At 40.1% G+C, this 26,619-nt stretch overlaps 1 protein-coding gene across 1 annotated transcript in view; it reads right to left on the bottom strand.

Moving 5' to 3' along the window:
- Positions 1-1,028: 1,028 nt before the first annotated feature.
- The window catches only part of LOC121330192 (leucine-rich repeat-containing G-protein coupled receptor 4-like), a 50,377-nt gene continuing 24,786 nt past the window's right edge, over positions 1,029-26,619 (bottom strand). The window contains exons 3-18 of the mRNA XM_041276531.1: positions 22,743-22,814; positions 21,636-21,707; positions 16,939-17,154; positions 16,041-16,112; positions 13,575-13,643; positions 12,222-12,293; positions 11,637-11,708; positions 11,305-11,373; positions 10,733-10,804; positions 9,900-9,965; positions 6,474-6,545; positions 5,804-5,875; positions 5,563-5,688; positions 4,097-4,209; positions 3,795-3,860; positions 1,029-3,655 (exon numbers count right to left, since the gene is read on the bottom strand). Coding sequence (XP_041132465.1) covers positions 2,376-3,655; positions 3,795-3,860; positions 4,097-4,209; positions 5,563-5,688; positions 5,804-5,875; positions 6,474-6,545; positions 9,900-9,965; positions 10,733-10,804; positions 11,305-11,373; positions 11,637-11,708; positions 12,222-12,293; positions 13,575-13,643; positions 16,041-16,112; positions 16,939-17,154; positions 21,636-21,707; positions 22,743-22,814 — 2,581 coding nt within the window. The 3' untranslated portion in view covers positions 1,029-2,375. The remainder of the gene's footprint in view (positions 3,656-3,794; positions 3,861-4,096; positions 4,210-5,562; positions 5,689-5,803; positions 5,876-6,473; positions 6,546-9,899; positions 9,966-10,732; positions 10,805-11,304; positions 11,374-11,636; positions 11,709-12,221; positions 12,294-13,574; positions 13,644-16,040; positions 16,113-16,938; positions 17,155-21,635; positions 21,708-22,742; positions 22,815-26,619) is intronic.

Here is a 26,619-nt window from a genome sequence, read left to right as displayed (position 1 = left end):
TTTAATATACAATAATTCTGCAATTTCGTGACAATATACAAACAGATTTACTTACAAAAGCAACAGCGAAAAACATCTATAGAAAAAACACAATTTATCAATCCTGCTACTGGCAGCCACAACAGTTCAGGAGGTAGCTTCCATTGTTATGCAATGTATCCCATTAGGTTTATTTTAGTCATTATTTTTACCAATTAAATAATTTACAACAAACACGCACACACTACAAGTTAGGAATTTATATTATGCACACTATATACAGATCACACCTTATTGTCGATTGTACAAAAACAAATTTGGCTTTTTTTTTTGTGCTTGTTTTTTCTACTTTTCCAGGAATGTTATTATATAAAAACGTCAAAGGCTGTGGCAGTGAGCTTGTTTTAGAATTAGAAAATAAAAAAACTGCATCAAAGATTACAGATACTGTCCTTAAGAAATCAGCTAAAAATTCAGGAGATGCAGCTTGGGAGCACATACGGTATGTGATGGATTTATAGACTGCCCTGTGTCTGTGCTTTAAAAGGACTGCTAGCCATTCTTACTTCTCATTAGCATAAGCAACATTGCCCTTGGTTCCCTTGTCATTGTGATAAAAAGCTGTTGGTTCGTTTTATGTTTGTTCTTCCAGATATCCAATTTAGTTACAATAGTACTGTTGACAAAAACAATGGCGGTGATATCGTGGATCCAATAAATGGCACTTTCATTAAAAAAAACAAAAAAACAAAAACAAAAACGATTTCTACCACATTCTGGGTGTTCTCATACCCTGCAATCGCCATTGCCTTTATAGAAAGTAATACTTTCATTATTAATAATAATAATCTTTATTTTTATATAGCACCTTTCATAGTGGACCACCATTACAAAGCACTTTACGAGACTAGGGCATGTGAACTATGCATCAGCTGCAGAGTCACTTACAATAACATCTCACCACAAAGACGGAGCACAAGGAGGTTAAGTGACTTGCTCAGGGTCACACAATGAGTCAGTGGCTGAGCTGGGGATTTGAACCAGGGACCTCCTGGTTACAAGCCTGCTTCTTTAACCATTGGACCATACAATAAACAATTAAGCACTGTTTATTTTCTTATCTTCCAGCTACCAAAGATATTGGCAATGTGATAATGTGACAGTGACAGTGAATTAACAACTACACACACACACACACACACACACACACACACACACACACACAGCAGTTCTTACCTAGATTTCTATTAACCCTTACCGTGGGTACAAGACAAGCTGCCCTAAAAGGGCAAAATTGTTTCAAATTGTTTCAAATTAAATGCAGCCTCTTTTGGCACATAGCATGACACTGGAGACAAATGTGAAAATAAAACCAGAAGCAGCAAACACATGAGTGCGTAGAGCTGCAAAGCACCTGTTGGTTCACCAATGCCACTTGATAGACCCTGTTGCTATCCTATGCATAGGGACTGCTGCACGATACACCTAGTTCCTCCAGGGGGAATCCACATTGTTTTCTACACTTCTCTTAGGCTCACCTCTATCAAATGCTGACATTATTGCTATAAATTTATTAAACTTTTCTGAATGATGTTTCAGGAGTGAGATGTACTGTAGAAGCGTGTGTGACTTCCCCAGTAATGATCCCAAAACGTACATTGTTGAAGAATAAACCCAGCACAAATTAATACCCCACTTTAACACCTTGCGCTTTCCTTGAAGGAAATTGTCTTGTTCACCTCAATAAAATGTTTATATAATGGTCGATTTCAGAGCCCCCAAAATCAAGTTGAGTCTATTTTAATATCAAAACGTAACTTAATACATTCTCAGTATTGTTAAGTCACGATTTCAAATGTGCATAGCTGCTACATCTCTAGGATTGACAGAACCCATCAGCACAGAATTCCATGAAGAAATACATTATCTAATGTCTATTTAGTTTTTAAAATCATACATAGAGTTAGGAGGTAGGTACCCATTTCCTCAGTTGAAGTTTTCGTTTTGTCTTGGAATGAAAACAAAAGCAGGAAGAATGTCCCTCAAATTGTAAATAAAAAGCATTTGCCAAGGAAAACGTATCATTCTGAAGAGGAAGACACTTATTATGCCAAGAAAGTGAATCCAAAAGACAGGCTTAAAAGTCACAACGATTGGGTTAACGATAAACCTTATTTATACATAAAAAAAAAACACGGGAACCTCGTTTTGTTAAACAAAGATTCATGGCTCAAGAGAAAAAAAAAATGTATTGCCAAATTCCCTTCTTAATAGGCAAGTCACATAGTGATTACAAAAGTGCTTCCTGAACGTTGGCATATAGAGACACTACATGCTTTTCATAGTGTTTATGGTTTAAAATAAGTATCTGAATAGTACTGGCTTCTGGCTTTGCTCTAGTCTTTGATTCTCGGAATATTGTAGGAATAGTGGACCAGAGGGACGGCGCGGCTCTGGTAGAAGCAGGCTCGTCCACAGGCCTGGACTTGATCCGAGCTGTCCGAGACAAAGGAATCTCCCTCGTCCGCGCACTCAGACTGGGCCGACTGTGTGCCGTAGTCAGACCAGTAACCGTCCGCCCGCTGGCAGGGCACCACCGCCAGCGCCGGGCAGCTGTGCGACTTTACCAAGTGTTTACAGGGCATGGGCTTGGCAAGCAGGTATGACTCGCAGCAGTCACACACAGCCAGGTTGCCGCCCTGCAGCTCAGCATAGATGTCATAGTTATAGTAGAAATCCTGCCCCGCCGAGCATCCAGTCTGCCCGCCGGCACCCGTGCCCACAAACTCCCTCCGCCTGCTGCAGCGTTTGAGCCGACTCCAGTCCTCCTTGAACTGGGGGTTGAAGAAAATGTAGAGCACGGGGTTCAAGCAAGCCGCCAGGGGGAAGAAGATGAGCGTCACCGACTTCATGATCTCCGGGCTGATGGCGATGGCCGTGATCAGAGGGGCGAAGGAGAAGAATGCCACAGGGCAGAAGAAAATGCAATTGGTGAAGATGAGCCAGGCCACATGCTTGATCATGCTGGACTGCAGCATCTCCAACAAATCTGTCTTTTCAAGGCCGCAGTAGAGTTTGGTGTAGATGACGGCCATCAGGAGATAGGCCACTGAGTTCAGGAGGACCAGGGTGACCGTGAAGCCCAGGGAGGGAGTCTCGCCCGTGGGGAAGGGAAGGCAGAGAGGGGAGGAGGAAAACTCGCCCACGTGGAAGAGGGGCAAGCAAGCCGCCACCATGGCGAAGATGCAGACCAGCCCCGCCACCACCTGGAACTGCCTGCGCCGGCAGCTCTTACCCTTCTTTAGGATGTCCTTCACATAGACGCTGCGCTCGATGGCCGCCAGGGCAAGGAAAAGGATGGAGGCTTCCGAGGAGAAGATTGCCAGGCAGCCCATGGCCCGGCAGCCGATGCCTGTCTCCCACCAGACGCCATAGTCTGCGAAGCGGCCCCAGGACACCACGTCCAGCCCACTCAGCATGCCCGTATACACGCCCATCAGCAGGTTAGAGGCAGCAATCAGGCCCATGAAAAACTTGGCGGAGGACACCACACCACAAGATGCGAAGGTCGTGACGAGGACCAGGATGTTAAACACCAGGGCCACCAGGCAGATGAACCAAACCGTGAGGCGAATCATCCAGCTACCAAGCAAGTGCTTACATGGTTTAAAAGCGCCTGTGAAAAGAAGAAAAGTTTGGGGTTGATATAATGTTTAAGTAACCAGTAGTGGTACAAAACAAGATGTATCATGACATTTCTTCATAGAATTATTTTAAGATTTTAATTTTAAAATCGGTTGAATATATGATCTTACCTGGAGTAGGTGTACAGTGCACAGACAGCTGAATTATTTCCCCTTCATCTTCACTAATTATATCACCTTAAAAAGAAACAAAAAGTATTTAACATGAAGATGGAACAACTGTGTTTTTTGTTAGAATTTTTCTTCCATGGTCCCTACACTTGGTTTTAAGTAGAATTTTTTTATTTAATAATTCAATAATTGCAATAGCAATTATCCTAAGTTCCTGCACGGTTAAATCAGTAATGGCCATGTTTTCAAAGCTGCTACACAAACAAGTGTATTCACAACAATGACATGGCTGCATCACTTACCTGTTTTTTTAAGGCTGCCGTCCTGTTTACTAGGATCTTCCACATTGGTAGTCAAGTAGGAGTTGCATCCACCAAATGAACAACACTGGTAGGCATAGGGCACTGACAAAGTTCTGTTGAGCAAAGAGAATAAAAAAGCAATTATCAGTCTACTGTTCCAACACGCATTTAATACTGGCCATGTGGACGCCCAGCTTACCACATTTCTGCTCATTTGCACTAATTGTACAGAATAAAGTTCTATTTGGTTTTATTTTTAAATAAAATTCTTAAACAATGCTACGTCTGCCAGCGTGTTGGTTAATTTTGTAGTTTCTTTAATGGGCTATTAAAAATGAACAGCTATATAATTCAACACGCTCTTAATCACTGCAACCCCCCTCCCTCCCACACATTTTATTATGTGGCCTTAAGAAAATTGTTCAGCTGCAGTCAAGAAAATGAAATGACGTGGGGGTTTACAGTGGCCTTACATTTCCCTCTTTTGCAGCAGTAATATTCTTACTATCATACTATATAAGTAGTACACTGATCATTTTGATCAATTTGGTCAAACAAGGAAATGCCAGGTTCAGGTGACCTAACTTTTGCTCAGTCCCTTTTAAAGGTGATATTAAAAGGGGGTGACTGTATGTACAGCAAACACACATTTGACATTGCCCCTTTAAGAACCTGGATGCAATCAGAGACGGCGATCAGTCAAGACCATGTGCTGCTAACCCCCTCCACGTATAATGGAAGCACGTATTCATCCAAGCCAACTGCAGAAAAGCAGCAGGGTCTAAGTGAACAGCCCCAGACTGTGCGCCCTCCACACATGCTTTGGATCATAAGCTCATTCCCACTTCTGTTTCATCAATCAGTCTTTTTGTTGATGAACAGGAATGCTACTTTTTATAAACACTTGACAACCATCCAAGAAAAAAAAGAAAGAAAGAAAGACAGACACATACATGATTTTCACGGGGTAATCATATCAAAATATATATATATATGATTTCCATACCCCCCCCCCCCCCCCCCCCCCCCACTGGCAATAAAACACTTTAAAAGGTTTATCCAAACTTTAACTATGTCCCACTGAGGCTTAGCACTTGATTGCTTAACATAATTATCAAACACTTCCACATGACAATGTTATGTGACATTAAGCACGGAGCCAAAAAACAGACAAAAATACATGTTTTTAAAATTCTCCTCTGATGCTACTTTTGTACCGCTACTTTACCAAGGAAGCTGATTTTAGACCCCTCATTAGGTTTGATTCAGAAAGGAAAAAGGAAAAGGTTAATGCTAAGCTCTACTTTACTGACAAGCTACTTGGGAGAATAAAGGACAAGTACCGGAAAATAAAATTATCTTTTCGTTCCAAGTTTTGTTGAGAGGCAGCCATCCAAAGCTAACAACACTGCAGCTAGCGGCGACAGAGACTGTTTAAAGCTGCTTCAGAAGCTCTGCTGGAGTACCTGAGTTTCTGGAGGTCCTTGGCTGCCAGTAACCCTTTCAGTGCTAGATTGCCTGCTAGTTTCAGCTGATTCAGTCCGGTCAGGCCCGCAGTTGTTAAGGAGTTTAGCTCATTAAAACTCAGGTCCCTAAATCAGAAACAGACATCCAGGATTAGAAGCCAACATGCCTTATGTTTTAGGAGGACAGACTCTTCATTTGAAATTGCTGGAAACTATAGTTCTAATAATTCCATATACTTACAGGTTAGTTAACGCAGATAGAGACATGAAAGCATCTCTTTGAACTGAGCTGATCGCATTTCGGCTGAGGTCTCTGTAAATAAATAAAAAAAATAAAAAATACAATCATAAATAAAAAAAACGCTTTGTTCAGCAACTTATTTTTATTAAAATGTTTATTTTCAATGTATAACTTTAAAAGGCCTTGTAGGAATAAAATATTACATGCACTGCAAAAATGCATACGCCCGGCCAGTGAAAAAACATTAGCATGCATCCCTGCCTTGTCCAGCTAGGACTGCATCTTTGTATCTGAAGTAAGCTACCAGCATTACAGGGTTAAACTACAGAACTGTATTACCAGTATGCACTTTAATGCTATACTTGAGAGCCAGACAGGGAGTGAGTGCATTCATTCAAAGCTCTAAAAACACTTTAGAAACCTTTTTTCTTCATCTAAAGGGATTGCATTCCTGATCCTTGCCTATAAAATCAAGTCCAAACACTTAAGTAATGCACAGAGATGCACCTGTCAAGATCCACACACACAACCGAGCGCGGCACTTCTTATGTCACCTGTGACTAATACCGTCTTGGAGACTTCTGTTCAGACTGAGGAAAAAAAAACCTCAATGCTTTGGCAATAAAAACAGATCAGGCTGATTATTATTAAAAGGAAGAAGATGTCTCACAGCAAGCGAAGGGAAGCCAATCCTTGAAATGTGTCTGCCTTGATGTCTTTGATTTGATTGTGCTGTAAGGCCCTGTAAAAGGGAATAAAAAAGGAGAGGGGATTTATAGCAAAGAGAGAGACCTGAAGACTTGTTGGTGCTTATTCCCCATCATAATCCAAGTGCCTCCAGGGATTCAGAACAAGGCTTTATACTGGGAGGGTCACGTGACCGTGTACTAAACTAAACTCTTTCTGCACTCTGTTCCCTTCCCAGTTGTCTTTTTCTACTTTACAGTATTTGAAAATGCATCCCCTTATAAAAGTTTACCATAGCAAGAACACCTCAAAGTATGGTGAAGCATTGTAAAGCACAGATAGGTATAGTAAAGCACACTAAGAAACATGGCAAAAATAACTTACATAAACTGTTAAATTTTTATAAGGGGTGATGCACTAGAATTAAAGTCTTAGTTTTGTGACCATTGCTGTGGTTTCTTGTGAGGTTTAAAATATGCCACTGGCTTGTCAATTGGTATTGAAGGATCACATGCAAATTCAAATTTTCAGAACTTTATAAAGGTATTATTCTTGTTTTCCTATCTCCTTTTTTACAATGTTTGCAACTATTCTGAGCAGTTACTGCAATTGCTCAAAAATAGTTGGTTACTTTAACACTACTCTTCAAAATTCTAGCTTCCGGTCCATTAGTTTGTTGGCAATGCACTGCTGTGCACTAGATGGTGCTGGTAATTGCTAACAAAGCACCTTGGCACAAAAAAAAAATAATCTTATTTGAGTAATGTCAACCACTCAGGAGTGCAAACATCATAACAAACAATAATTTGGCAAGATGCATGGCATTTATATATATACATATATATATATACATACACACACACACACACATACACACACACACACACACACACACACACACACACACACACACACACACACACACACACACACACACACACACACACACACACACACACACACAGTGGCTTGCAAAAGTATTCAGACCCCTGACCAATTCTCTCATATTACTGAATTACAAATGGTACATTGAAATTTCGTTCTGTTCGATATTTTATTCTAAAACTCTTAAACTCAAAATCAATTATTGTAAGGTGACATTGGTTTTATGTTGGGAAATATTTTTAAGAAAAATAAAAAACTGAAATATCTTGCTTGCATAAGTATTCAACCTCCTCACATTAATATTTGGTAGAGCCACCTTTCGCTGCAATAACAGCTTTAAGTCTTTTGGGGTAAGTATGCACCAGCTTTGCACACAGTGTCGGAGTGATTTTGGCCCATTCTTCTTGGCAGATTTGCTCCAGGTTGTTCAGGTTGTTTGGACGATGCTTGTGGACCGCAATTTTCAAATAGTGCCACAGATTCTCAATGGGAATGAGATCAGGACTTTGACTTGGCCACTGTAGGACATTCACCTTTTTGTTCTTGATTACTTCCAATGTTACTTTGGCCTTGTGCTTGGGATCATTGTCCTGCTGAAAGGTGAATTTCCCCCCAAGCTTCAGTCTTTTAGAGGACTGAAGCAGATTCTCTTGCAGTATTTTCCTGTATTTTGCTCCATCCATTCTTCTTTCAATTGTAACAAGATGCCCAGTCCCTGCTGATGAGAAGCATCCCCACAGCATGATACTGACACCACCATACTTTACTTTAGGGATGGTGTGTCTTGAGGCATGGGCAGTGTTAGGTTTGCGCCACACATAGCGCTCTGAGTTTTTGCCAAAAAGCTCTATCTTGGTCTCAAATGACCACAAAACTTTTTCCCACATCTCAGCTGGGTCACTCTCATGCTTTCTGGCAAACTCTAGACGTGCTTTCAGATAGTACTTTTTGAGTAACGGCTTCTTTCTTGCCACACTCCCATACAGGCCAGCGTTATGCAGAGCTCTTGATATGGTTGACTGGTGCACCATTACTCCACTCCCAGCCGCTGAACTCTGTAGCTCCTTCAAAGTGATTGTTGGCCTCTCTGTGGCTTCTCTCACAAGTCTCCTTCTTGTTTGAGCGCTGAGTTTTGAGGGATGGCCTTTTCTTGGCAGTGCCTGGGTGGTGTGATGCAGCTTCCAATTCCTGATTATTGATCCAACTGTGCTCACTGGGATATCCAAACACTTGGATATTATTTTGTACCCTTTCACTAATTATGCATTTGTATTACTTTATCTCTAACTTCTGTAGAATGTTGTTTGGTCTTCATTTTCCTTCAGATTCACAGCCTTACCAATGATCCTTCAACAGTGGGGTTTTTATCCAGAAAAAGTGACAGCAACTTTAATGGTTCACAGGTGGAGGCCAATAGTAAGGTAATTGTGTCCTCGTTAGGGCAATTTCTTTTATCGGTGCAAACTGGGAGCTTCCACAGCACAGGGGTTGAATACTTATGCAAGCAAGATATTTCAGTTTTTTATTTTTCTTAAAAATATTTCCCAACATAAAACCAATGTCACCTTACAATAATTGATTCTGAGTTTCAGTGTTTAAAAATAAAATATCAAACAGAATGAAATTTCAGTGTACCATTTGTAATTCAGTAATATGAGAGAATTGGTCAGGGGTCTGAATACTTTTGCAAGCCACTGTTCAAAAATACCATTCTACTGCTAAACGACTGGTTAAAGTCCAGAATAAGAAATGAAGTGAGTAAAACTTTCAGATTAACATGTACCGAAAAAACATGACAGCAGTGGGAGTATTGAACTTGTGATGGATCTCCTCCTAGCGGCGGATGAGTTAACGCAGACATTAGTGCAAGTCACATACTGTACCTACCTCTCTACAGGCTCTCTAGTTGAGAAGTAAATTTGTGTCTTTTGCTGTTGTCAGTATTACTGGCATTGCTCAGCTGGTAAAAAGTACATACTACAGTGCACATCCACTTGCTAAATGTTTGAAAATCAATTCTAATCTACAGCTACTCATATTGCAGGAAGATGTTGCTCAGAAAGAGTATGTGCACCTTTTTAGTTGCATTAGTTTATGCATCATGTTCATTTTTACACAGCATGCAAATTAAAGTCTGTATGGCTTTGGGCAGTGTAAATGGTACACCTGTATTCCAGGTGAAGCAGATCTTAACTATTAAGAAAGGCAGATCAAACTTTAACGGCGTTTGATAATGAGATCACACTTTCCACTTTCCAAGCCTTCCTTTTGGCAAAAGTCTTGAATGCGATTCAAAGACTTTCTCGTTGGCAGAGCAGAGGATTTACAGCTGCATTGGATAAGAATGAAGTCATTTGTAACTGCTCTCCATTGTGTGCAGCCACCTTGCTAGCTCCCATCAAAGATCTGCTTTGATACTTAGAAAGGCACAGACACCCCTGCTCTGATGTTCTAGTGTTATCGCTGGCAGCAGCAAAAAAAACTGGTTGAATGAAGGGGCCAGCGTGGAATTCCAGAAACTTACATTTCTTCCAGGTTGGCACAGCCCTGGAAACTCGGGAGATCACTTATCTCGTTGTACGACAGGTCCCTGGGAAAAAACAAAAAAACAAAATAAAAGACATCAGAGACTTTGACTGCAACTTTAAAATGAACTGCATCATTCCACAGCTGAGCCAGACCTGATATTCAGTGTAGATTGCCCTCAAAATTCTACAAACACTTCATTTTATAGAGCTGCCCTTTTAAAAGTTTACCTCACTAAATTCTGCAGTTTTTCCATGGTTATATGTTTATCTATTTTGACATTATACATATATCATAGTTTACCATGTTTTATAACATACGTTACCATACCTCTCTGGGCTTTACAATGCTTACCTATGCTTTATTACATTTTGCAATGATTTTACTGTAGGACAATTTAATAAGGGTGCAACTAATACTCTTCTGAATTCAGATAAATTAACAAAATATCAATCAATCCCAAGATTGCAAATATTCTTTTTTTTAAAGAATATTTATTTACCCACTGTCACGCATGCTTGAGTGTTGAATCTGCTTTTATATTGTGGTACGCCAACAAAAACACACTACAATGAATGAAGTACTAGATAAAGTTGCACATTAACTGTGACCAGTAACCACCTCAAAAAATGCATGCAGTCCAAATAAATTGCCAAATGACGCATTACAGGATCAGAAATGCAGCAGCAATGCACTAACATTGCACATTTTTTGTTTCATTATAAAAGTGAAGCTCGTAGTGCATCCTTAAAATGCTCACAGATCATGAAAACAGTTGAAATAACGGTGTCACACCCCATATTGCAGGTGCTTACAGCCAGCCGGACTTACAAGGTGCGGAGTCTCTTGTGATCCTGACACAAGGTAATGGGAATGCTGCTTATCTTGGTTCCAGTCAAAGTTCTGTGGGAGAAAGTATTAAAATGAATACTTAGAATTATATGAATAGATTAATATATATATATATATATATATATATATATATATATATATATATATATATATATATATATATATAATACATATTTTTAGTTATTAATGGTTAAATTCAATAATTACCAATTTAAACCCCCCAAACCTGTAAAGTAACATTAAAACGACAGAGCCCCAAACCTCAACTCGGGAAGTATTTAAAATAAAGTTTGTTTTCATGTAAGTTTGATTCTCGTCACACAGACCACACTGTTGTTGGCTTCTTTAAACAGATCAATTTCTTCAAGATCAAATTTTGGTTATAAAAACAATGTTTACAAATAACTGCTCTCCAGGTATGAACAAATTAAGCAAATTCACAGCAATATTCCCCCCCCTCCCCACCCCTTGCTAAAACGTTAGCTGACTTGGGATCCAAAGTCTTTTACTCCAGTGTTTTACTGTCAATTCACTTTCCACTAGTTACTCACAAGCTCTCCAGGTTCACTGTGCCAGTTAGGTTGGGAAACCATTGCACCATGCCAGCTCCTCGGACAATCCTGAAACACAAGGTAAGCAGGAGGGACATCAGCATAGAAATAAGACCTACTGCATAGCAGTTTCACCCATTCCAGCCTTTACTACAAGCTTGGTCAGCGACTGTGCATAAGTAACAAGCTCAGGTGTGTCTTATTAAAACCATAACAAAACCAGGAATGGATGAAACTGCTATGCAATGGGAGTCTTCTTTCCGTCCCTGTAAAGAATTAGAAATTGACCCATTCTAGGATGAGGTTATTACTCATTCACAACCAGTACTTACAGGGAGTGCAGTTCTGACAAGTTCTGGAAAGCGGAACGGCCCACAAACGAAAGTGGGTTATCGTACAAGTGTCTGGAAAGAAATTAAGTACACTTCATATTTAGTTTATTCAGATATATGAATACAGAATATACAGCACATTTTATGCTTCAAATCCCCCCCCCCCCCCTCAATTTTAGTTGCCTTGGAAAATCATGCTTGCCTTTTATTAGGTTTGCTCAGACTTTTCTGGGTTTTATATTACAAAATACACAGCAACAGATGTTTTTAATTAGAAGTCCACATATGTCTTCATGATAGAGGTATAAATGGTGAAAATGATCATCATCTTAATTGTAATTATTACTAACCATTTGAGTTTTTAAAGCATTATTAAAATTTACAGCATATGGCCTTACTTTTATAGCACATGGTCTGGAAAAAAAAAACAGGCGTTCCTGTTTGGAGGACTGCCTGGCATTGCAGCATTGCATTACAGACAGCAGAGGCAGCTATAGTACTCAGTGGGTTGTTTTTTTACTAACTTTCTGTTTACCGCTGTTGAAACCAGCACAATAATAATAATAATAAAAACATTTCACTTACATTGCTCTAAGGAGTGGGGTTCTGTTGAAAGCACCTTCAGGGATCACGGCTATGTTGTTACTGTGAAATCCCCTGGAATTGTGATAATAAATAAATAATAAGTTACATACAAAAACTGATAAATAAATACTGTCGTATAAAAAGTGCAATTCTACAAACAGGGACTGCAGCTGCCATGGAGAGAGCATGAAGAATCAGAAGCCGCAAGGCAGGACATTTCCTTTAGGTAACTGGCCACACATCACACCCAAGTTCCAAGACCCAGGATAAGAGGAACACAGAAGCTGCAGGAGTAGGTCCCAGCAGTCGGCCACTAGACTTGGGGTACACTGGTGGGTTTAGTGACTAGCAGTTCTGTGCCTGGCACTAACCAATATTTGTCAGTTTTAGCACTTCATTTAGAAATGTGTTTTTAAGAAGAACTTGAAGTTGAGTATAAAGTTTCATTTGCAACATTGTGCATTGCATGTGCGATTGTTCCTGTTTGTTTGTTTGTGTGTGTGTGTATATGCGAATATTTTCTGCTCCTACCAGAAAGTTGTTGAGAACTGCCTAAAACTGGTTCTCCGATGAAGGTTAACCATTAAACTTGTGTTGCTTTTTATGGAAAGAAACATTACGAGCTAGATTTTCGAAAAGGGGTTTCATTTTCAGTGGATCACCTTTCATGCATATTTTTTCTGTGGCTCTAAATGAATAAGTATTGAGCATTTATCTGATCCAGTTGTGTTAGCAAATCCTATATAAACATAATCAGACATTGTACCAAACCAGTGGAAAAATTAGTCAAAACGCAAATGCAAACACGAGGGCAAATTACTAATGAACAAACTGCCATGTTTTAGAAAATACTGAATATCGGTGGAAAAAACCTGGAGGTGCAAAGAAATAATTCAATTGCCAGCAGATCTACTTTGAAAAGCAATGTTTGGGTGAATGGTCAATTTAATTAAAAAATAAAGTTATTATGATCACGAAAAGTAAAAAAAAAAAAAGACAACTCTAAGCTAAAGCAGCACATATTTTTCTGACTTAGATCAAGTACAAAAACACCCAAGTCATTTTTCTTTATTTCAATAAAATGTTTCTACCTAAGGCTCTGTGAAAGGAAAGAAGAAAAACAGGGTTTTTTTTGGAAGCTTAGGCCCCTCTGGGTAATTCATCAATCTATCATCTCAGGCAAAACTCCTCACAGGTCACCTAAAGAGCACAAAGAGGTTTCCTGACACAAGCAGCTCGGAGACGGAACCGAGGGGAGGCAGGAAGGCTCAAGCAGCACTCAGATGCTGTTCCTGTGACTTCAAGTTTTTGTTACTTTATTACTACAGCAATGGCACTGGAAAAAACACTTACAACTCTTTGAGGTTTGGCAGGGATTTGATTGCTCCAGGAAACTCAATCAGGTTGTTGTAGTTTAGGTCCCTGTGAAAGAAAGACAGGGCAAGGAATTACTGAGATAGGCTTGAACTGTGCCGTACTGGACAGCATGTGTGAACAAAGCACTTGCTGATTGTGTGGAGGTTACGATGATATGTGTAAACTCCGGGGGTTGGAGAGCAGATATACTAGTCAGGGCTTTGGTATGTATTTTTATCAAAACTGAGATAAAGCTAAATTGTAGCCAGTGCTTATCTAAGTATTGCATTCATGGTTCCAACAGAACAGTGCACTTAGTATAAAATCGCAACATAAATAAATCATTCTAGTAGTTACACATTTATTTGTGCATCACTTTAGCCCCAAGTTCATTTTCAGACCCGTTCTTGGTCAGAGGTTTAAAACTCCTATGTGCACTGTGTTACACAACTACCACGCTTGGGTGACTTTGCCTGTGTAGAAGGATGTTTCTCAATTCCACACACCTCAGACCCGTGACAAAACTAAAGGGGGGTTTTCTTTTCTAACTCCCTGTCAACGAGCGTTTGTTGTTCTGGAGCTGCTAGGTGCGGTTCAGCAAGGCTTCTGTACAAATTCTGTGTCTCTTTTAGAGACGTTAAGGGGAGTCCCGGAATGGGAATACCCACCTCTAACATTCCATTCCGCCCACTCCTTTACTAGAACCGGAACTTTGTTATCAGTCTAACCTACTTGCTTTAGGAGGGGGTTGTATAGGCACACACCCTGTTTATTTCAAATCATGAGGTAATCTTGTCTCTTTCAACATTCAAGATAAGATTTTTTTTTTTATCCAAATAGTTAGACTCATCTATGACTGCTGACAATTTAAAGCAATGACCCGATTTAAAAATCTGAATGGGACTATGTACAGAACATTTAAGGGGAACTGGACAGCTGTAGCCAGCAGCATGCCTTTTAAGCTGTGAAACATTTGATTTATTTCAAAAACAGATTTAATTTGATGCAAGCTATTTCCGTGTTTTTATTTATTTTTTTGATTTTACTAATGGACTGTCGAGACTCTGACAGCTTTAGTTTCTCTGGCAAACGTTTTATTTTCCACTATGTGGAAAATGTCACTGCGTTTTCATCCTCTCATCCCCTCTGCAGTGGGAGGAAAGGAACAATGAAAGGGAAAGGAGATACGGATCTTGGACGATGTGATATTTATCTTGGCAGCAATTACAGGAGGAAGTTGATATACAAGCTTCCTGTAACAGTAAAGAGGGGGAAAATGGCCTACATATCCACAAGTTCCACTAGCTCTGGGACAAGCCTTACTTTAACAGCAACATGTTCAAGTCATGCAGGGTAGCTCTGCAGCTGGAGAATAGTAGGGGGATGCCATGCAGTCACGTAGCCTGGCACTACAACACAGTTACTAACGCGCTAAAGTGAACTGTCCCGAACCATGAAAATAATTGACTTCAAAAGTGTCCCATTTTTAACAAAAATTAAATGTAATATATTAAAAACAAAGCATAACAATTTTAAACAAAGACAAAAAATAAATAAAAAATACCTAAGTGCACAAACTCTGTTCATTTCATTGCAGGGGGCCACATCTCAGAAACAGAGGAGAAACATCTAGTGCGTTTCAGGCAGTCCTAACTGGCTGCATGCTTCACGCTGGTGGTTTCTAAAGCTGTGCCCGCGATGCGGTGATATCATGTGGAACACTGCAACACCGACGTAGTGGCAGAGAAACTGAACCATAACAATCAATGCCTCACTGGTACAGGTGCATAGCTTTCGAACCACAGCACAAGAATCAGTTCAGTCTGGAGACTGCAAGAGAGCCTGCTGGGTAGCTAATCTGCTGCAGAATCTATCTTGCAGGTGAAAATAAAAGTAGTTTGAGGCTTTTTGGTGGCAATTCCTGTGTTCCTCCGGTATAAGTGTTCATTTCCTTGCGGTATAATATGTGCTCTCTGAATAAATATCTGCATGCATCAAACTAAGAAAGGTGAACAGCCACTTAACCCTTTATTAGCAGACTTGACACGTAAATGAAACATGGATTAAGGAACAGATCAAGTGTCAAAACTAAGTAATTTACATATAGAACCTTTCATAATGTTAGAAGGGACCAGACCATCGTGTTCTGGTATAGACCGTGTGCTTTAATGTAAAGCGTGATGTCCACAAATGTATAAGACTTGCAAGTATAGGATATTATACACAAACACAAACCTCTGTGTGTGTTGTAACATGCAAAACAGCATGACAGCTCATGATTACTGTAATGCATGTATATTATAAAGCAATTATGTATTACATCCACATAATTATGTTTGGATAATTATATAAAATCCGTGCAGCACTTAATGTCTCAGATCCTACATGCCCGCAAAATTACAATTCTGTCCAATAATGGGATGTGACCTAGACAGAGTGCTGATTGCACAGCAGGGTACTTACAGTGTTTCCAGGTTGTCTAATCCAGCAAAGCAATCTTCTCCAATCTGTTTAATTTTATTGTTATGAAGGTGTCTGAAAAAGGGAACACATTGAGTTATCATTACACATTGCATAGACTGAAACTTACAAGAGCAAGGCAGCCTGTTCATGAACATCTCTTTTCAAAATGAAGCTTCCTTGCCTTGTAAACTAGACGCTGGTATCCAGTCTAGTTGGGAAACTCCGCACATCAGGTGTAATTGTATTAAACATATTTTTGCTCACAGACGAAACAGAAGCAATTAGTTAGATAGCGTCTGTCAGTCTGCATCTGGAGTGGACTCAGGTTTGTGTCACGAGAACCTGTTCCCCAGGTTATTAGCAGCAAGCAGCAATTCCAATTCTTTACAAGCCAGATGGAATTACATGTGACTGCCGGAGAATCATCCACTACACATTCAGCAATACTCAAAGAAACCATAAAACTTTGTTTAACTTTTTAGTATTGCAATGCAACGCATGCATAAAACTGCATTTGTGTTCAGGGATGACTGGAAAAACTGTTATACCACATGTCAAAAAACCAGGGCAGAATCAAAAATGGTTGGCCAGGAGGCACAACAATAGTTCTAGATGGAAAGTACTGAATCAACAAAGGAGTTAGTGCATAGTATATAGTAATGCTAACCTTGGGCTCTGTTAAAAATAAACTTGAGGAGTATATTAAGGATTTTCTTTCATGACTGAGAAAGGCTTCTAATCAAACTGAAGACATTGAGAACTTGTAGTCGAAATGTTTGACAAAGAATTGCTGGCATTAGTAAATGTGAATATTTTAGCCAAAACATGTATCTAGTCAGATTCTAAAGTAGGCTTTTCTGAGACATAATGAAAAGGGAGAACAGAAATGAGCACTCACAGGACCACCAGGCTGGAGAGGTTTGTGAAGGCCCGGTCCGGGATGTTTGAGATTCTGTTGAGTGCCAGCGTCAGGGCCTGCAGGAAGGGGAGGTTACTGAGTGGAGTGACCGGGACCTCCGTCAGGCTGTTATCATCCAGCCACAGGTGACGCAGCTGTCCGAGACCCTCAAAGCTGTCCTCCGGGACCACCGTTATGTGGTTAGCATCCAGTCTCCTAGGGAAGGGAGAGAAAGAGCATGAAAGGGATTAGCGGCATGTAGTTTATTTGATCAAATACCTTGTTGACTTATTTTTCCATGGATGCTCATCTGCAGATTTTAGACACTAGTTCTTGGGTATCCCTTCTTTTCTGTACTCAGCTTTGCAAACAGCACCTACTGCGTGAATAAAATAATAACAGTTTGAAAGCAATGACCTCAAAAGGCAAGACTTCCAAAAATGTACTAATCATTTTGTGACCATGAATCATGCTGGCACTGTGCAAAAATACTTAAATGGGTCCTGGAAAAGGGAAAACAGTTTTACTATAGCTGTCAGTTGTTTAACTGGGAAATTGGCACCGGCAGCCATGTGTTACAAGCATACAATACCTGCCTTTTTACCACAAGAGAGAAAAGTGCACGGCAAAGCATTATATTTGGAGAGATGAGAAATTCATTTCACCAGCATTATTCTGATGAGCCATTGAGATACGTCAGAGCTGCAGCCTTAGAAAACCAAGACATGGCAAATTTAACGCACAGTAAAACCTGACTGCAGTATCATAGCCATTGTGGACCCCTGATCCAGAGCAGCATTCTGAGCAGGCTGAGCTGAAGTGAAGCAGTACCTATGCTTTGTATCGGGTGGGTGGGGCTGATTAGGCTTAAAAGCACTGTGCCAGCATGCCTTCTAAACCAGTATAATGCCATTGACCTAAAGACATTGCAGATGTATGAACCCTCATGGTGAACAAAAGCAATTGCATGCAAAAGGCACATAATCACCCCACCCCCTCCTCCCCTTACATCAAGAGGAAAAAAAATGAAGACCCAGATAAGAAAAGACCTGCGGCTCCCTTAGGAGTCTACTTGAAGCGACCTGTCTCCCCTGTCTGTCTGTCATGTTCTTACCCCTCCTTGGAGATCAAAGGCTTTTCCATTGAGTGGCTGAAACCTGACAGATCTCCACTGACATTGCCATTCATCAACTCCATTTGTTAAAAGACCCCACCCCCACCACCGGCACGCAGTATTTTTATTGCACACATTCATCCAGTCTATGATCATAAATGTTTATTTAAATGACATTGAAATCAGGTGTTCTCTCCCTGTAGGAATGAAAGCTGTTTAAAAAAAAGACACTACTGTGCAGGCAATCCTATATAAAAAAGATCAGAGATGTTCAAGTTTAAGCATTTTAAAGCTGTGAAAGCGGTTTCTGCAGATACAGTACCTGAGGGGCTAGTCAAGTGATATACGCACACAAGTAAATGATAAACACATACCTTACTTTCACTATATTTTTCTCAAACTTAAAGACAGTGAGCTCTGTGAAACAAACATAAGGAGAATGTAGGCATAGCATCTGCATTCCTATCTCTGCTCATCTCTCATGCTAACTGATCGCTATCATCACTCCAACTTCGAGACATAATAAATGGAAGAATATTTACAAAAACAAGGAGCACACCTTGAATCACCAGTACATACAAGTGTCCCAGTCAGGGCATCTGCAAGGCAATGCCTGGGGTGTCATTGCTGGAAAGATTCTGATGCACACCTTTAACAGCATGGATTCTATTGGCAGTACCAGTTGTGTTTGTATTTAAATCATTCAGACCCTACTCTTGGATTGCAGTAATAAGAAAATAACTTTTTTTTTGGCATAAAAAACTTCTGATTGCAAGTTCTTTAAATATTTTCAGATCTTAGGCCCACAAAAAGAGAACAAAAACTGACAGTGGATATATAAGGTAGAACCAATTCACATGTAAATATAGTTTCATTAAGTGTTTGTATTAACGATCCAACAGGTTGCCTAGTTACCAAACATGGATAATCCTCCAAATTACTGCAAAGAAGTCCATGCAATTATGTTGCAAGGTTATTACGCACTGGGTTTGAGAGCAGCTAATTCGATTAACTTAAAAAAATAAATAAATAAAGGGATTATGTTTTGCACATTTGCAAAGGTACAGAATTAACTGTACCTCAAACCGATTATCCTGCAGTGCAAGCTTCTACCAAAGCAACCTTACAAAATTACATATATCCCTATGCAGGAAAAACTAAAGGATTTTTCATTGGTATTTATTTGATCCACGCTTTGCTTTAAAAAACATGAAAATGGGCTAAAAACTCAATGCAATTTTCTGGTCACAAGGAAAACCTATTTGAAAACTAATTTATATTCAGGTCATGAAGGAGGAGATAGAGCCAGTGGCAATGCAAATCAACCACAGAGAAAAACAAAACAAAATAAAAATCCCCCACCACACATTTATAAAAAGCAGCAGCCACGACTTGCATTCCACAGGACAAAATTGATTCTAAAAGTTGTGGTAGGTGGGACACTTGATTCTTGCACTGAAAAACTCAGAAATTGAGCTCTGCAGTAAACAGTGTAATACCTTGCAGAAAATCTGGAAGATCTGTCTAGTTCTCATCAGCTTGCAGACTTCCTACAATTCAAAGCAGGCCTGCCTGCCTGCAGTCTCAAAGATAGAGGTCTACAACCCTCCAAAGTAAAGTTTTGAAGGAGTACGAACCTTCAGAAATGGCTAAAGGAAGGAGCGCTTGTGGAAATGCAGGAAATGGCTACTGAAAACAAACCCCGGTCCTGTTGTTTTAATGTCCTGCACCTACTCTTTCAGTGTCTCTAAACGGGTTTAATGTTCCCCCTCCACAAATTCCTTAAGTTCCAAGTATACAAATTTTTTTATTCATCCAGAAAGAAGGCAAGGCTTGTTATTGAAGGTCATCTGGAGGTCGTTCCAAGAACTATGTTTAGCTATAAATGCTTGCTTCCTTTAGAAAACGGGCGTTCAAATTTTCAGACATCCAAGGACACTCAAGAGGGGTGCCCCAAAGTTAAAACTCAGTATAGCACAACCTCTTAATGCTTTGAGTTTATGACAAGATCATTAAAATGACTTATTTTTCTTCTTGCAACATGCCCAGTAGCAAGGTGGACTCAAGACTGACAGCATGCGCTCATAGGGTTACTGCAATACCAGAAGCACCCTGCCAAAATGCATTACTTAAGCTACAAAGCTTAACCCCTTAGGAAAACAACAACAACTGTCTTATTGTGGAGCAATCCGATGGAGTGGTAATGGCCTAATGGCTGTTGTCAAACCTTGTGCATTTCCCATGAAAACAGAATTTAGCAAATTGACTTTTGCTGTCTTGACAAAAGCCAGTGAGACAACGTAATAAAGCCAGGCGTCAGAAAATTAACCATACAGAGGCTGCGTTAAACCGACTCACATTTAGCGCCTGTCATGCAGCCAGTGGAAATCAAGCCTAAAGGGAAAACAAATTACGTTCCCCAGAATTCAGACAATGCCTCACCTTCCCCGATGCATGTTCACCTGTTACAGCCCAGCTAAGACAATGGACACTGTTGATAAGGCAATCCTATAGCTCTTAGCTGGTAGAGTAAAACTATATTATAAGAAACTGAATATGCAGTACTTGCTACAGCAAAGAGGACACTAGCCAAAACGTTACTCTACTTGTCTTAATTTTACTGATTGAACATGTTCAAGCTATGGTTGAACTGCTAAAGTGTTCTAGGCTATAGGAAGTAGAAGGGAGGCTGAGTTCCTTGGCACAATTTATAAACTTGCTTACTATAGTCCTCAGGACAGAACTTTACAACAGCTTGTGTATTCCAAACTAGAGCAAACCGTGTTCCCAGACCAGCCAGTATTAGTACAACTACAAATGTATGATCTACAATGATCCTGTTACTGTTTCATTAGCAGAAACACATGGATCATATCCCTGTGCACAGTGCATGTTTCTCTATATGTAATGGTTTTTGATAATCCCTCCTTGTTACTGGTTTGTCTTTTTTGGAAAGCGTGTGGTTAATTTATCTTTCGGGTGTTCCTCTTCTAAAAATAATCTGAATCTCTCCCAAGGCAGGCAGGCTGGGGACTGGAAAGTAAAAGAGGTAATTATGAATTAGAGTGACAGCCTGTTACTCTTGACGCACACCTTCGAGACAAAACCTTCATTCCAAATGGCGTCAGATACAAGTTTGGTCTGCAACATTTCCTACAAGAGGGTAATTTTGGTGTGGGAGAGGGAGTGCACGGCAGTTTAGGTTTGGGAAAGGGTTTGGTTGGCTCTAGGTGGGGGGCCTCTGCAGTAACCCTAATGGAATACACTGCATGCAGCTGCATCGATTAACTTTATAGACTGGTTCGTCAAGAAATGTTAGGAAATACTGTATACACAGAAAATCATAATTCATTTATGTTTGGTATTTCACTGCAACGATTATTTACATACAGCTTACATACAGGTTTGGAGTTAAAATGGCTGATGTATTCAAATCCTCAGTGTAACAGGACATTTATAATACTGTCCTATGGGCATGGAATAAAAACCACAGGTCAGTAATGTGCACAGGAAAGCAATACTGACCAAAAAATAAAATAAAATGAAGCGCCTGGTTAGTGTCTGGAGTGAGAGAGATACTTACAGGGACTGCAGGGAGGTCAATCCTTTCAGGACCTTGCTGGGGACAGTCTTCAGCTGATTGTTCTGCAGCATCCTAGGAAACACAACACAACACAAACCGGGTGAATCAGAGGCTAAACTGACCCTGCCTCTCAAAATATTAGGGAGCTTTCACTAGACTTAACACTTGCCTTGGTGTAAAACTATCAAGCATCATCAATGAATCAATGAATCAATTAGATCCTGTGACATTTTAGGTACGGGACATGCTGCTGCCTCCTTGCATTAAACAGGAAGTTCAGGATAGTTCAGAGCTGTATTTTACATGAGATGCTTCATTGTTTTGTCCTATCTTGTAAAACTTGGGCTATTCTTGAATACAGGTGACAGGCTGGCGTTGAAATTTAAATGGAATGCACTCATGAACAAAACTACATAGATAACGAATGTATAACAGTAACCATAAAGCCATTACCTCTGCTTTGTACAGCTAGTAAACAGTCATTACGGACTGCAGCACATACTGTTTTGATAACTGTAGCAGTTTGACACAAACCAGGCTGAGCTCTGAAAGTCTTGGGAAGGTTCAAGGACTTTAGTAAGGTTTGAACAGTATGTCCCGCCCTTCCAGTGAATGTGTAACGATATGCACTCCAGCACAGCATTGATAAGGACTTGTGAACAAGCATTGTTTCCATCAGTTGAGCAATGCAAAGCAAGTGATAAAGGTAATCTTTTCCTCTTGCACATGGTGTTAAAGGCACATGCTTGGAAAGGGAGAAGGCTTGTGGCTGCAGATTTGCGAGTTTATAAACTCTGTAGTGAATATATAATGGATGAATTCCCTCTTACTACTCCTCAATTTTATCAAGAAATCTCTATCAATCTATAAAATCAAAAGAAGTTTACTGCTAATTGCTCATTAATATCGCAAGTGCTGTCATTCCTAAGGAGCTTAATAGCACCAGAGGCTTGGTCCGACCGCAGGTGTTTTCTGTTGAAGTGCAGCAGGGGACAGGTTGAGGATGTGGCCTGTGCCTGAACTAGCAGGTGTCCCTTCTGCCAATGCCAGGAGCTGGGAGTGCCGAGAGGCTGGCAGGGGTGTGGCTGGAGTTCCGTCGTTACTTACAGGACTTTGAGCTGGTGCAGCCCAGACAAGGCCTCGGGGTGGATGAAGGCGAGGTCATTGCCAGCCAAGCGCCTGCAAAAGAAAACACAACAGAGGTCATGTCAGGGCTCCTGGGGCTCACAGCACAACAGGAAAAGAAGGAAATGGCGTTCCAATCAACCAAGCAGAAAACTGCACTCAGGACGTGCCATTAAAACACAAAGCAACGGCTCGAACAGGATTTCTTTTTTTTTTTTTTTAAACAATTTATTCCTTGAAAACTGTAAATCAGCTAAATTTAAATGCCCCTGTACCAGAACACTTCAAAAGCTCTTATCTTTTTTTTATTTTTTTTTAAACATAATATAAAAGAGACAGTCATTCTGTTCATTTCAGTGCTTAAGCAAGGGTACACCACAAATACACAATTAATCTTTGAATGTAAACACACAGTCACCATAGTTTATGTCTCTGTTTCATCACCCACTTACTGTTCAAGCACAGCTATCCATAACAAAATGGCGGATATTTATTTATTTATTTATTTAGGATGCTCCAACTAACACAGGTTTGCAAGTCCTGTCTGATTCCTTAAAACCTGGCCTTGCAGACACTTGGTAACAGGCTCATGCTAACTAAATAAACAGATTCAGATTATGAGACTGGTGCCAGTGTGTGTGTGTGTGTGTGTGGGTGTGTGTGCGTGTGGCAGTAAAAGATCAGCTCTGGAGATACCCATCTGTGCTTTTAAATCAGCCTCTGGAGTTTCTGCAAAGCTGCGCCTATTCTTATGAAGAGCTTGTACAACATTTCAAATTAAAAAAATAATAAATCAAATCAAGAAGCTCAAGGACATGACACTCAGAATTTATCTGAGCATTCCATCGCTGCGTTGGAAAGTTCTAAAGCAGCCCTGGTGATGGGGGTGATTACAGCAGTGCTGGATGTACGCAGAGCTGCCACGCGATGCAGGGACAAAAAGCCTGAGAATTGCCTATTTTCCCAACTGTGTGTTCTTCCCCTCCTCCTCCAGCTACTACATACTGATAAGCTCTTCCTGTGTGGTCTCAATCTCTGTTGTGATGGTTTGCTGTGGGGCTAATACAGCAAAAGCGGGCTACATAGCATAGCAACTGGTATGGTAGCAATAGACTACTTGCCAAAAGCACACCAATACTGCAAGATGCAAATTTTAGGAAAACTGACGGATTGGATGACATTAACAGTTTGCAACTGCAGGTACTGAAATGCAAATGAAATTGCAATACAAGTAATACAAGAATCAATAATATGTTAATTTTTTTATATAGCGCTAACATACCAAGTCATATATTTGAGGGTGTCAGTGCTTCATCGAAGATAAAGGAATGGCTTTGCTGTACTGCTGTTAAATGACTAATCCCCACTCCGTACAAGACAGGAATTTTATTTAAAAAAATAAAATAAATGCAGTAATTCTGTCAGTGTCACTTGTGACCGCACTGTGTTTTCACAAACAAGCTCTGACTGCGTAAAAGCAAGGCTTGCGTGACTCAAAATGGGAATATTTAGTCTACCTCAAGGCAACTCCTGTTTGTTCAGCCTACTGCAAGCAGGCAGTAAACTGCACTCCATTACACTTCCGTTTCTCCTTGGCCTGGCCTCAATCCAGGGAACAGGATACGACTGGTCCATTACTCTGGAAAGGGTTTGGGAAGCAGTTTGGCAAACTCAGACGTTCACCCATCCATAGGACTGGAAAGAGCGTGCAATTTCCATTGCTGATATTAAATAAGGCGTCCTCCTCGCAGTCCACCTTAAGCTGAACTCAGTGAAATTTATAGCTAACCAATAAAACATGACTAAGTACACCTAGAGTTAAGCAATCCTTTACGCAATCTTTACACTGCCAGAGCGTTTTCTAAATTGGGTCTTAACTTACTGGGCGGAGAAGCAGCTACGCCCATGTAAAAAAAGCATCGTGCTTCTGCCTCTTTTTGAAAGGCAAGTATGCAGAGGCTAGTCAGGCAACGGCACTGCAAACAACTATTTTTTCTTCGCCAACAATTTATAATCTGTCTGGGGACCGAAGGTTATCTCTTGGCTACAAGGGAGTGCAGGAGTTCGTGCTTACTGTTAGCTGAAGCCGAATTCCTGGAATCTTGCAGGCTGCCATTTTGTTTAGTGTTAATAAGGTGTGTTCAGGAAAGAAAGATATGTTCTACCGCCTATTACCAACCAAGTGTTTAATTTTCCCTCCAAACATATTTTGATGGTAATACTAGCGAATCGGAAATTGTGGAATATAAATCAGTACTAACAATGCAAACTAGTTCTGATCTGCACAAAGTGTTTTTTTTTCTGGCTTTTTAAAAGAATCTCCACTACAACACTGAGACCTAGAAGTGCAGTCTGTTACACAGTACAGTTCTGTATGAAAGCGCACAATGTAGTGCACAACTGAACTATTGATTACTAGCTATGAAAAGAAGAGGCTGATACAAAACTATTCTAAAAGGCTAATAGTTTGGTTTTGTGTTTGTTCAATTTGTTGTATACGCAGTGAAGTAAACATTTACTCATAGGTTATTTTGCAACGTTGCCTACCCTCGCACAATAAAAATAACTTGATTTCTACAAAGCCAATTTAGACAGATAAGCAAATTGAACCAGTTACAGAGTTATGTTAGAAGTCTAAAGTTTAACAGGTTGAAAACTGCATGTGGGTGTACTGTTTTGAATTTCTGTAGATGTTAATCAACCCTCTACTGCATGACACTTTCTGGAATAATAATAATAATAATAATAATAATAATAATAATAATAATAATAATTAATAATAATAATTAATCTACAATCATTAGACACTAAAACCAATAACTCAATTGGCTGGAAAGCGGGTTAGCGCAAGGGTTATTACCTCAGAACACAGGGATTCAGTTAGCTGTTACACACTAAGTTTGGAAGCCTAAGAAGTTTGATTAAATATGTTTTGAGACATGGTTTAAAATTATGTTCCTTGTTACACAACTGCAAATACAAATACATGAAAATAAAAAGCACCCACCAAGGGCAAGCGCCCCTCTAGACAGCCAGCTGGCTTTGCCCAGACAATGCCACAGCAATGCGTTTCCAGCACCCCAGATTCAGGTTTGTTTTAACATGACCTGCTGCAGCTCTGAACCGCCATACATGTTTCATCCACCGGCACTGAAGAAACACACAACGTTATCATTTGCTTCTGCACTATTCCTTTCACACGGCACCCAAGCTGAGCAGCAAACCACCACTTGACAATGCAGAGAAGCTGCTGCTGTTTATTAAAAAGGAGGAAGACTTATGGCAACAAATACCAAAAATGACAAGTATGATTATGCATGTGAGCCAATTGTGTTGTAACTAATTCCGCCATTCGTGCCTCTTGTTCTCTGTGCTCAATAAAGAGGCAACTTATTGTGGTTTCGCTTATAAAAACCAAGCCTTTTGATTCATTCAAAGCAACCCCACCCCCCCCCCCCCAATGCATCCTGTTGTCAATCACTCAAACCAGTTATTAATGGAAGAGCCACAGGCTCAGACAGATTAGTAGTACATACATACATGCATATAAAAAAAAACACACACACACACACAACCAACAACACAGAGCCTCCTGTTTTATGAAAGATTAGTAGTCATTATGATAACTGCAAGTAATTAGAAACAATTAGATGTCAATTTGTTTACTTTTATCCGCAGTGCAAATTTCTGGCACTAAAACACCACAAATTGCATGCTGAAAACAAAGTGTAGGAACAAAGAGATTCTATACAGGTAGGCTCAGCAATGAGGTTATAGTAACAGAGGAGGTGCAGGCTTGTGATCAGGGAATGAGATGAATAAATAAAAAAATACCAAAAAAAATTAAACACTCATGGAA

The sequence above is a fragment of the Polyodon spathula genome, chromosome 17 (assembly GCF_017654505.1).
Source record: "Polyodon spathula isolate WHYD16114869_AA chromosome 17, ASM1765450v1, whole genome shotgun sequence".
Classification (NCBI taxonomy): Eukaryota; Metazoa; Chordata; class Actinopteri; order Acipenseriformes; family Polyodontidae; genus Polyodon; species Polyodon spathula.
Note: the sequence above shows the minus strand (reverse complement) of the source record. Positions and strands in the feature narration are given on the sequence as shown.